The sequence below is a fragment of the Nomascus leucogenys genome, chromosome 5 (assembly GCF_006542625.1).
Source record: "Nomascus leucogenys isolate Asia chromosome 5, Asia_NLE_v1, whole genome shotgun sequence".
In the NCBI taxonomy this organism is placed as follows: domain Eukaryota; kingdom Metazoa; phylum Chordata; class Mammalia; order Primates; family Hylobatidae; genus Nomascus; species Nomascus leucogenys.
In genome coordinates, this window is record NC_044385.1 from 77,775,316 (window position 1) to 77,788,423 (window position 13,108).

The following is a 13,108-nucleotide window of genomic DNA, read 5'->3' on the forward strand; positions in this document are numbered from 1 at the left end:
AGGTAGCCCGCGCGCATGCCCAGTCACGTCCCAACTAGTTGGGCTGCTTTCCTTCCTTTCTTTCCTTCTCTTTCCGGTCTTGCTGACGCACTCCTTTCCCCGTCCCACCTCCGCCCTCTTTTCAGGGAATTTCGAAGGGGCGTGGCCTCTGGCAAGCGCGTCCCCAGGGGTGTGTATACGCGCGTTCACGGGAGGTTAAAGAGGGAGGGGACTAAACCTTGGGTGTGGAAGGCAGAGAGAAGACCGCGGGGAAGGAAAAGCGCATGCGTCCTAGTGGTGCTGCAGCGCGCGGCGAGTCGCGGAGGGGACGGGGGAAAATGGGCTTGGGGGACTGACGCACGCGCATTGGGATACCAGATCCCCGCCTCCTGCTCCAGGTTTCCCCTCCTCCTTCACCACCCTCCCGGAAGTGGAGCCGCCCTCGCGCCCACCAGCGGCTACTACCCCCTGCGGCAGGCCCCGCCCACACGGGCTCCGCCCCCCCCGGCTCTCCGCCCCCTCCTCGGGTAGTGGCGCCGGCTTGCGTCCCAGGTCGTGGCGGTTTTGGTGCCTGAAGCAGGGAGCGCGGAGTCGTTCCCGAGAGAGGCGGCCAGGCTATGCTCGCCGGTTTCCGGCGTTCCGCTCCGGCCAGCCAGAGTCTCTGTCTCAACCTGTGTCCGTGCTCCAGCAGTCTCCTCAGTCCGGCCCCGCGGCGCGGTTGGCGGCGGCGCCCCAGGCGCGCCCCCTCCTCCGATGGCGGCGGAGATCCAGCCCAAGCCTCTGACCCGCAAGCCGATCCTGCTGCAGCGGATGGAGGGGTCCCAGGAGGTGGTGAATATGGCCGTGATTGTGCCCAAAGAGGAGGGCGTCATCAGCGTCTCCGAGGACAGGTATGGACTGCTGCCATTCGGCCGCAAGGAGGGCGGGACGGGCCGACGGCCCCCGAGCCCGCGTCAGGGGCTGTGCCTCCACGTCGGCGCGAGTGTGGACTTGCTCCCCCAAGTTTTATTGTAATGCGCATCCTGGTGGTGCCGGTGTCCAGCTGCGCGCCACCTCCGCTGTGTGGCTCCGGGAAGCGGAGCCGGGACGGCGGCGAGCGCTCCGGCTTCACCCCGGGCTGGGTAGTGCCTGCGTGAGCCGGGTGGCCCTCGGGCTAACGGTGCGCCGGAGGGACTTTGGTCCATCCCTGAGGACAGGAGGGAAAGAGGGGAGGAGCTGCCCGGCCCTGCAGGTGTGTGCTTGGGAAACGATGCCCTGAGCCGCCTCTGCAGGGTAACCAAGGGGTTTGGGGTACTGTCTAGTACAGCTCCCAGGGTTTCAAACGGAGAAAGCAAATGCCACTCCTTCCCAGACATTCCCACTGAATCCAGATAGCCCAGACATCTTAGGCTGAATTCAATGAATATTCTAAGTTGTACCAAGAGTAAGTTTAGGCTTCTGCGTGGTGCCTTCTTTCCTTTCCCCTCCTTATCTCTTGGAGCTCCAGGAGAAGCGCGTAGAACTTGTAACGGATCACTGCTGCAAATAGCTCTTGAGTTCCTTCCCTTTGCCTGTTTCCTTTATTTTTGCTTAATTTTGCTTAATTTGCAGAAGTGGAACTGGTTGTTCTGCCTTCAAATGTTCTCCCTGTTTTGCGTGTTCGCTTTAACTGAATTTCCTTTAATATGCAGAAATAAAGCTGATGAAGCTAATTTCTAGAGGAATGTTGCTTGAAGATAGTATTATGATAATTTATCTGGAATTGTTTCTTTGCTAAAATCTATATAAGCATTCTTACAAAAGAACACTATAGAGCGGTATATAACACGGGGAGTTTACAGTAAGTAGGTTTTCTTAATATAAGTTCAAATCATGCAGAGGTAAAGTATCCTTTCTTGGTGACTCTCAGAATTGAGAGGCTAAGAACAAAGTGCTCATTGCTGTCTTTATAGTCATTTCCGCACTTAGTATAGTGTGTGGCCTCAAAAACTGAGCTCGATAGGTTTGTTCATGTCTTAGGTTCTTCACTATAACTAGGATGAGTATATTAATGACATGTTTTTGTCTACATTATGCTCGATACAAATGGCGCCTGATTAATTTCCTATGCAGATCCAATGGAAAACATTGTAAACATACACCAGTGGCAAGCATTCTGCAATGAACAGAAGAAATTCATGGCTGAAATGGAGTACATGGATGTATAGGACCCTTTTGAAATTCACAGAGAAGCCTTATGAGAAAGTTTTATTTTTTCCATAAAGGCAAAATTTTATTAAAAAGACTGCTTCTGGACCTAGACATTCTTTGTCACAGTATTGTTTTTATTGGATATATTCCATAAAATATATTGAAGGAATATATTGGTAGATGTCACTTTCCCAGTCTGTAACTACTGGAGATGGAACTGATCAATTTCTAACTGCTGTGGAAAATTCATAAGCAAATTCATGGAATCAAGAAAAGGAGAAGGATAGTTAAACCTAAGCTGCTTTAATATTTTATTTATTTATTTTTTAAGACTAGTCAAGTACGGTAGTGAGAAGGGGAAAAGAGTAGAACAAGGAGTTCAATCTGTAACTGACTGTGAACAATTGAGATAATAAAACTACCTTCAGACCAGCCCAAGCTCCTTTAATATTAAGGTGTTATTATAGTATTGAAACTTCTGATTCCCATTTCACCACATTTACCTTGAAGGAAACAGCTTTGCTGGGGTATATTTTCAAGTGTTTGGAGACGCTGAAGTAGTGTATATTAATGAAACTGACGAATAAATTTCGTTGTGGCAGGCGCCTATAGTTCCAGATACTTGGGAGGCTGAGGCAGGAGAATGGCGTGAACCCAGGGGGCGGAGCTTGCAGTGAGCAGAGATCCCGCCATTGTACTCCAGCCTGGGGGACAGAGCGAGACTCTGTCTTAAAAAAAAAAAAAAAAGAATAAATTTCATTTGATTATAGGATGAAAGAAATGCAATGTTCAGCTATATCTTAGCCTAATTTTCACTTTCCTAGTGTACAATGTAAATAATAGAAATTATTTTGTCATGGAGTTACTGTTAAGGTTCACCCGTAAGTCTGGAATTACTATTAATATACTTTTTTTATTATTTAAGTTAACAAGTCTGTGCTTCTTTGGGTCACATACTCAAACATGAACATAACTTTGTTATTTAGAGCTCAGTTTTGGTTATGGTTTTCATTAAAAGAATTGATCTATATTCTTGCTTTCCAAAATTCAATGTTAATGTCACTTGATATAATGCTAAATATGTGAAAATGGAATATTGATTTTCATCACAACCTACAAAGCCATTATCATTCACTGCTTTAGCTAGAAACTAGTAATCTTCATTCCTGAACTCTAAGGTTAAAGCCGCAAGTAATGTCCCATACCTGAATGGCAGTGTTCCATAAATTCTTATGAAACCCTGGTTTATCTTTTTGACCTTTGACTTCTTCATTGCCTTTATGTGTGCCTTTAAAAACACTTAACATTTTCAATTTTAAACAGTGTTATACAGTATATACTTCATGTCCATTTTATTTTCTCTTCTGTGAGTTCCCTATGGAGCTTTGTGTGTCTTATTCATAGTATCATCATTAGGGCCTAACATGGTACCTGGCATGCAATAGGTCCTCCATACGCGTTTGTTGTATCAGTGACTGAACTGTTTTTTTGCTGTTCCTGAAAGCACAGCATCTTAACTACTGTAGGCTTTTAGTTGATATTTGCTGAATGAATTATATGATGATCTATGAAAGGCTTATGTGGACAAGTATACACTTGTAGGAAAAGTACTGGACTAGGTGGACTTTAAAGTGCTTCAAAACTCTGAAAGTCCATGAGTTGCTTCATTTATTCTGTCAACAAACATTTGAGTACTTACTGTGTTCCAGTCACATGCATACATGGTAATGATGAAAATGATAAGGTCCTTTCAAGATGCTCACAATTTAGTGGAGGAATTTTAGAAGAATATTGCTTATTAAAAACAAAACCACTACTTCCAAGATTTAGTATTGGAAAGAGAATTTGCAGATGGAGAAGAATGGCTGGATTCCACAATCCATATTGTCCCCTAAATTTTACCTCCCTTTGGAGGATTCTTTCACTCAAACTGCCCTCAATAGTGGCCTGATAATACTCAAATCTTCAAGGCCAAGAGTGTATAAAAATTCTTGCCTTCAAGTTCCTTTTAGCAGAGTTCAAACAGCCTTGAACTTTACTCAGTATCAATGGAGGAAATATAAAGGAATAGAAGAAATATAAAAACAATCTGATTTACAAATAAAGATTTCTGGTGCTACCATAATACAGAGCCTGTTTCAGGAACTCCCCACCCTTGTCTGAGTCTATCTTTGCTTTAGTTGTAGTTCGGTTATATACCCAAAGGACATACCCAACTTTAATACTTTGGATACCTCATTTCCCAGCTTCTTTTGGACTGTCTTTTCTGAGTGAATGCCATTTTAGCATTCCCTGCCTAGGAGCTTCTTTCCATCTCCGCTCTGTTTTGGTCAAGACTTACGTTTAGTCTGCGGCTTAGCAGGGGCTCCTTTGTTTAGTGGCAGCCTCTTCGAGTGGTGAAAGCCAGGAGGGACCTCTCTCCAGGTGGGACCCAGTCCCATGCAGACCTTTGTATCTTGATAAGTTCTTTATAAGCATATCAACACAAGTCAGTAATCTTAGCATTCATACAGGGACTTCCAGTAACTTCGTAGTTTCGTTTAGGCAATTATAGGAAATCATTCCCTCCCTAGGAGTTAACAACAGGTACAAACATTGTCCTCTGGGGTTGCCAATGAACTCCTGCTTGTGGTGGTTAGAGAAGACCAACAATCTCTTCTACAGATGGGTCTTGCAGGGTGAGTAGGAGTTCTTGTGAAAAAGCCTTTCCTGTAGAGGAAAGGGCATTTTAGATAGAGGAGGCAAGAAAACGCCCATATCATTAAGAAGCACTAGAATGTCCTGATTAAGGGTGGACAACGGAGCCAATTGGCTTGAGTTCAGAACTCAGCACTCAGTGTCCTCACATTTTGAGGAATCTAGAAATTAGTGTCTGCAGGAGGAGTGACTCTGACAGCAAAAATTACTGAACCCTTTGGGCGAAAGATTTCAGGGTTATTTTTCTGGATAAAAAGGCCTGTGTTGGTGGTAGGGTGTGGAGAAGGAGGCTGTGGGAGAGATAACTATAGAGAAGAAAGTTACTGGGGAGGGCGATACGGGGAACTGCCTTTCTGTATTATGACTTTATTCAGGACCAATTTATACAACATAGGCCCTGCTGTGTTCTAAGTCCTGAGGGCAGAGCACAAGCAATTGTTAAGAGGGGGGTGAGATTTTTAATCCCAAAATAAGGAGATCTGATCCCCAATGCCTAGCACAAAGGAGATGCCTGATATGTTCCTTGAATGAATTAAGCAATGACTGGTGATCACCTTTTTGAATTGAAATGGACCTGAGGATTTTGTGAGTTTCTGTCAGCAAAGGTATTTAAGTTGAGCCTGCGAGAAGTTTAGCAGCTTGCTTTAGGCCAGGGTAACCAACAATACAATATGGGATGGGAGTGGGAATGGGCTGGGATGAGGGGGTTGGATTTTTTTCTACTTCAAGGGCATTTTTTTTCCCAACTCTAAATTACTATGATTCGAAGTGGCCATGACTACTTGACTATTTCCTGAAAAAAATATGTTAAAATTTTATTTCATCTTATGAATCCTCATAGTATTGGTTCATTTACCATTAATTCTTTTTATTATGAAATTGCACTATCCCAGTTCTCTGCTTCAACCATTAGTTTGATAATTAGACCTTGGTGCAGTTCAGTTGAGCTCCTGATAGAGTTTTATGTACCATGTATTTTATAACATTTGCACAATTTTCTTAAGAAATGCAAATCAAAATTTTACAGTGTCAAGCACAGTTCTGAAAGTTGAGGACTTTTCAGAGTGAGGGTGTGAGTGCTCTGAAGTCAGCAAAATTAGAACACATCTAATCTAATTTTTGAGTGTGTGAGCGAAGTCTCTAAGAGCATAAAATTAATACACTTTCCACTGCGCACTTGAGACTCATCACTTGGTGGTAATAATTGTGGATTTCAAGGTCCCAAAGAGGGAACTTGTCCTGTATGATTGTGGAAAATTAGACCTTTACTCCGAATTCAAAACATGAAGCTCTCTTCATGCTAGCAAATCTTTCTGGAAACAGGCTGCCTCTGTGTCTCCAAAGGTCAGAAACAGACTGACGTTTTAAGGAAAGATCACTATGGGAAAGCTTATTTGAGGAGGCTTACTAGAGGAGGATTAGCTTCAAGTGATCCCAGAGCTCCTGACAGTTCTGAATTTCCTATTTTTATATTATTAAACCACAGTCTGTCCAGGACCTCACAGATCTTAATCAGTGTATATTCATCCAGATATTGCAACGCTATGGGAAAGTTAGGGTGGCAATTCTGACACTCTTAAAATGAGTAATTTTTAAATCATGAAATCCTGACCAGCTGTCTTACACCTCAAGTGCTACTAAACTTACTTTGAAAAAGAAATATAGGTAAAAATCATAGGATTTAAGTAGCTAGAAGAAACTCTAGAGAGATGGCCTTTTCCAAACAAAATCAAAACTTCAGAAAAGGAAATGTGAGTTTTTACTTGCACAGCATCTTTCTCTGGCTGTCTGTTTTCACTTTGCATTTGGCTTTGAGAAAGCATGGAGAATCATCTTGATGTCATTAAAAATAACAATTTGGGGGAAATTAAAACACTTTGTGGCATTTAGAAATCAATAAGTAGATTGTGATTTAAGACTACTGCAGGTGGTGATTTGTTGATATCTGTAACACTAAACTAAATTGTGTACAGTATATACTTAGAAGAGAATGACCACCATACCAAGCTTTTCTTCTCAACTATTATCAGAATAGAAAGAATTCAAAAAGAGATCACACTCCTTTATTTTTATATGAGTAGGTCTCCCAAGGAGAGTGTTACAAGTAACCTAGAAATTCCCTAACAGAGAAAAAAAAAAAAACAAAAAAAACTCCCCTTGTGCAACTTCAGCAAGCAGTCTTATTAACTCTTTAAAAAAAATTTTTTTATTTCAGGGCAGGGAGCCTCTTCATCCAAATAATTTATTTAGTCCTTAGTAAAAATTAATTCAGAAGTATAAGAAACTAACCACTAAGACCAAAAAAGAAAAGGTCATCTCCTTGTCTCTTGGCAGGGAGTGCTGCTTTATGCTCTCCTGTGCCTTTAATTTAAGGATTCTCGGAAAAGGACTGGGAGTCTGATCTCAGCTCTACTCTGCATTGACCTTGGCATTTCCTGGGGCATTTCATCACTCTAAGCTTTAGTTTGTCCATCTGGCAAAGGAGGGGGTTAGATTCCCTAGCTATGACTCTCTTACTGTGATGTGCTTCTGTAGTGACTAGATAAGTAGTCTCTGCAACCATATCATCCTAAAATCTCAAGTGGAGGAAAGCATGCATTAGGGAAAAAGCAGCATGCTTGTGTGAAACTGTCAGCACCTCATGGTGCAACTGTAAAACGATGCTTTCTGGAGCCTTTGGATGGCAGTGGTTATTTATTCCTGGATGAAATATTAAGAAGTATTTGTTTTGTGTTAGTGCCTAACACCCAGTTGAACTAGATTCACTACATTCCTACTTCTAGATGAGTCCTTTACTTTCAAACTCTGGGTGGTTTGCTAGCAACCAAGTCAGGGCCTAGGTTGTCTAGATTAATGCTTTGGAAACTTTTTAGATCACAAATCATAGTAAAAGATATAGTTAGCATTGCTACGCAAGACTGACATACTCTCTCACACATATACACACATATGACAGAAACAAAGGTTTTATGAAATGGTATCCTCTTAATGTGACATGCACACTATTTTCTGTTCCGTTGCAGCCCTTATAAGATCCTATTTGTGACCCTTTCAATTAATTTCATGACCCACTAAAGGATTGTGAACAACAGTTTCAAATACTACAGAGCTTTAGAAGAACTGGTAATGTTTTGTAACTTCTTTTTCTCCCGTTATGTAGTTTCAGTTTTCTAGAAGATGGAAATGTAATTCAACTTGGGGACCTAAACCCTACCAGCCTACTCCACCCCTGGCCTGGCCTGCTTTTCTGAAATTCCCATTGACATTATAGAATTGACCCAGTCTGACTGGAAGCCTTCAAGTCAAGAGATAACTGTTCTAAAGCCTTTCAGCCCAGAGCCAGAGAGGGTTCAGAAAAAAAGTAGGAATGTTGGGGGGAGGGGGGTGGGATAGCATTAGGAGATATACCTAATGTTAAATGAAGAGTTAATGGGTGCAGCACACCAACATGGCACATGTTACATATGTAACAAACCTGCACGTTGGGCACATGTACCCTAAAACTTAAAGTATAATAAAAATAAAAAAGAAAAAAAAAGAAAAAAATTAGGAATGTACCACATTGAGCATTTGCTATTGTTTGAGTGGCTGCATTTTAGCTTCCTGTCCTATGTTAATTTATTACTGAGTTAGGACTCAGAAATGATGCATCAGATCTAAATTATGAATGTCGTCAGGTGGGGTGGCTGACGCCTGTAATCCCAGCACTTTGGGGGATTGAGGCGGGTGGATCACCTGAGGTCAGGAGTTCGAGACCAGCCTGGCCAACATGGCGAAACCCCATCTCTACTAAAAATACAAAAATTAGCTGGGTGTGGTGGTGGGCACCTGTAATTCCAGCTATACCCGGGAGGCTAAGGCAGGAGAATCACTTGAACCAGGGAGGCTGAAGTTGCAGTAAGCTGAGATTGTACCACTGCACTCCAGCCTGGGCAACAGAGTGAGACTCCATCTCAAAAAAAAAAAAAAAAAAAGACAAAAATAAAATAAAATAAATAAATAATGAATGTCAGTTGTTGACCTCTCTGTGTGACTATGCTTTTCTTTTTAGCTGGACAGATTTACTTATAACACGGAGCTATTTAGAGATTTTATGTATTTTCCATTGGTTATTAAATTATTATCTCTTTTCTGGTTTCTAAGGATCAACTTAAATTTTAAATAATCATCATAATAATCGCTCTGGAGTATGTTTACATTTTAAATAAAGATAATATAGGCCAGGCATGGTGATTCACACCTATAATCTCAGCACTTTGGGAGTCTGAGGTGGGAGGACTGGCTTGAGGCAAGGAGTTCAAGACCAGCTGAGCAAGATAGCAAGATCCTGTCTCTACAACAAATAAATAAATAAAAGATAATAACCATAATAAAGAATTACTGCTCATAGATCCCTTAGCACAATGACTGTTAGTATTTCATATATTTCCTTCTAGCAGTTTTTCTAATGCAGTTTTCAAAAATATGATTGTAATCATACACTTTCATGTTCTTGCCCTCACTTAAACTTTTGCCAGTACCTGCCTAGATTTTAACCATCATTTTAAGTGGCCTTATATTTTTGCTTTCCTTCAGTATTCACTCATATTTATTTAATGATTATACTGTATATACTTGGCCTCTGATCTCCCATCATGAACAAGGCATATCCTGCTTTCAGGGTACTGGTGATCTAGTCAGTACATCATAATTTATCTTCTCCCTATTGTTTATTTACATTATTTTCAGTTTTATAAATGTTATGATGGACATTGTTATACATACACGTGTCCTCTTCTATCCCCCACCTTGAGTTTTTTGATTATTTCTTTAGGAAAGATTGTAAGAAAATTGCCGTATTATTTTCCAAAAGGTTTATGCCACTTTAAAATGCTTATAGTTATATATGCATATGAGAATATTAGTTTTGCCATACCTGACCAGCCATGGATATTATTATTTTAAAATTCTTTTCATAATTTGCTTGATAAATGGTGATACTTTATTGATGTTTAATTTGTATTTTTTTGGCTGACTGGTGAATATTTTTCTGTTCGTTTATTTCTAGTTATTTTTCGTTTTGTGAATTGTCTGTTTCTGTCCTTTGTCCATTTCTCCACTGAAGTCTCTTGGTTCTTCTTAACAATTTCTTTTACATGTATTCTACAGATATAGTAAGAATATTAACCCCAGGCCTGTTACATATCCAGATATATCTTACATTTTGTTGTTTGCCTTTTCATTTTTTATATAGAAGACATTTACTTTTAAGTTTAGCTATCAAAATTTATTTATTTAAAAAATTTTTAAATAAGAGACACGGTCTCACCACATTGTTCTGGCTGCCGTGCAGCGGCCATTCAGAGGCATGTTCCCACTACTGATCAGCAAGGGAGTTTTGACATGCTCTGTTTCCGACTTGGGCCAGTTTACCCCTTCTTAGGCAACCTGGTGGTCCCCAGCTCACATGAAGTCACTATATTTGTGTCTAACTTAGTGTGGACACCTAATTAGCATAGCACACTATAGCCCAGAACTTCTGGACTCAAGTGAACCTCCTGCCTCAGGTTGCTGAATAACTGGGACTACAGGTGTGTGCCACCACACACCTTTTTTTAATAATTGAAATTTCTTCCGTCACTCCTAATTTTTGAAAGTAACACTTTTCCCGGGGAGCCACTGATACTCATTTGTCTTTATCTTAGTTATATAATTTGATGAAAAAATAACTTTGATTTGTTTGAAGTGTATTTCATTAGGTGGCATAATTTGGGAAGTATAAATGGATTTTCCTAAAACTTGCCGTTAATTATTTCAACATTACTTATTGAGTGGTCCTTATGTTTTCTTTTGTATTTATTTGTGAAACGACTTTTATCACAAATTTCGGTTCTCATAATTAGCAGGGCCTGCTGTGGCCTCTGTTGTGTCTTAAGGAATCTCTTTGCCTCTTTTAGCACCAGTTCTACACTTTTAATTTTTGTAGCTAATGAGTTTTTCTTGACTGCTTGCCGTTATGTGCCTGCAATGATAGCCCTAATCTCTCTGGCCAGGTCGTCTGGCTAATGGGAAAGGAATCAGATATTGGCTCTTTCCAAAGCCTTAGGATTTTACAGTCTCAGTTTCCGTGTCTGCAAATTGGGAATAATGACTCGTCCTAGTGTTGTTGGGAGGTTTACATGATCTTCCTGCAGCACCTGCAGCACTTGGAGCATAGTTGGTGCTCAGTGAAAGTTTGTTTTATTTTTTGTTTATAACACCAGCACACGTCTAAGCAGGTAAGCTTTTTCTGTTGCCATGGTTCCATTAAGACTATTGTAAGACTCACTTTGGATATACAGAGTTTGGTCTGTTGAACTTTTTTTTGTTTTTGTAGAGTTCTTAGCCCCTTTTTTCTTCTCTAATATAGAAGGGCGAGGTTAACTCTGTCATCTTTATACCACCATTTTCCAAATTTGCATTGTGACAGCCAGTGGTAAGGAGAGGTGTGTAGTGGGTGGGTGCTGTGTTCTCCTTTGCAGGCTTCTCCTTCTCTCTTCATTTGCTGTCTTGCCCTGAAATGGTGTGTCCCTTGTCCCCACTGGTCTCCTGGACAGCAGGGGCTGTGTCTTCCATGGCTTCCATAAGGAATACATTTAGGGAAGGATAAAAGTTTAACTAAATTGTTTTTAACCGGAAGCTTAGGCATTATAAACTGGCAACTAGCAGACTGAAGTCCACCGTTGGACAGATTTTGAGTGGTCCACACACAGTGTTTTTAGAAGTTTTGAATTTGTCGGCAAGGTTTAAACATATGGACTTCACATAAACATCCAGATTGCCAGCTTCTCTTGACACATGGGAAGACAGAGCTGTGCCAAGCCATGAAATTATCGCCTGCAGACCCCTTGCTCCTGCTCTGCCTGCTGGGGCTAAGGTCTTCTGAGTTGGCCATGAGAGGTGAAGGTATGCTGCCATGGCTGCCTGCTGGTGGGAAAGCAGCACACGAGACTCAGAAAGCTTTCCTCTAAAATCTGAAATGCTTCCCCTTTTTTGGACTAAGTAGTTAGAGCTTTGATATTTAGAAGAAGAAAAAGAAAAAAGAAATCAAAAGATAGCCGGAAAGCTCATGTTTCTAAAAACGTAGGTGTGGGCCAAGGGAGGAAGCATATACGTAAAAAATCAAGACACCTTTTATAACAGATGCTAATGTACCCATTAAATATATAAATAAAGGTGGGTATTGGTAAATTAAGGATGGCATTTACCCTTCCTGATTCCCTCTCTGGAGGCATTTTTTTGGGGGCCAGGGACTGGAGTCAGAGAAGCCTGGGTTTGACTCTTTGCTCTGCCACTTTGTGTTTAAATACATTTAAATTCTAGTTTTAGAAAAGCTTAAATTACATTGTTGCTTTTTGTTTTGTGCATCTGGATTAATATTCCTGGAGTCAGTTTACATGCCTTGCTGTTAGAATCTCAGTAACCTGTTTTAGTGTTCGTTGGGGGAGAAGGAGTGTTGGAATGGCTAATTCATTTCATTATATTTTGATTTGGGGGATATTTTTGAATTTATATTTGAATGGTTTAATTCTCTTTACGTCAAAGCTTAGATTGTTAAACAGTTTTGAAGGATGAATAATTTTTATCTAGAAAATAAAATTAAGGAGGTTAATCTGCACGCATAGTTAGCTGAATTGGCATGCTGTTTGAATGGATTAAATTGGTTTGGAGTTTGGTTGCAGTGTGACTTTTCTGACTTATTTTTCTTATTGAGCTTCCATTTGGGAAATTTCTGTCACATCAGATTTGCAAAATATAAATCTTTGAGCTTGATGTGGATAGGACAGGGCAAAGTTTAAGAAAGTAAAGTTCACTCAATCCGAAAAGGTTCTGTCAACCTTAAATAATGAGATTCAGAAAATATGATTTAAATACAGTTTATTTGAGTGCAAAGCTTGAGGATGATCACCTGGAAACACTGACTCCAAGTGAATGGGGTCAGTGTTCCAAAGTGAAGTTAAGGTTTCACTTACATAGGTAGAGACAGAGAAGTTCCAGCAGGATTACATTGTTCATATAAGACCAGAACATACACCACCACAATTTGATTGGTTACAGATTTCTACATTCCAGGGAAGATTCCTTACTCCTTGAGAAGGGAGAAGGATCTGAGTGGGTCTTATCTCCGGTGCTGCTTGGCCTTTTAATTGTTTACAGGAAAAAAGGCAGAAGTTGCAGCTGTACACCACGTGACTCGGGCTGTGTAGCCATATTCCTCTCAAGGCTCAGAATAAGTTAAAATTCC

At 40.8% G+C, this 13,108-nt stretch overlaps 1 protein-coding gene across 2 annotated transcripts in view; it reads left to right on the top strand.

The window, feature by feature from the left end:
• Positions 1-387: 387 nt before the first annotated feature.
• WDFY2 (WD repeat and FYVE domain containing 2) overlaps positions 388-13,108 on the top strand; it is a 181,073-nt gene continuing 168,352 nt past the window's right edge. For both annotated transcript variants that reach the window (XR_004030184.1, XM_030813433.1), the window contains exon 1: positions 388-869. Coding sequence is in view for 1 of the 2 variants with exons in the window: in XM_030813433.1 (XP_030669293.1) it covers positions 733-869 (137 nt within the window). In the remaining variant the exon portion in view is untranslated. The remainder of the gene's footprint in view (positions 870-13,108) is intronic.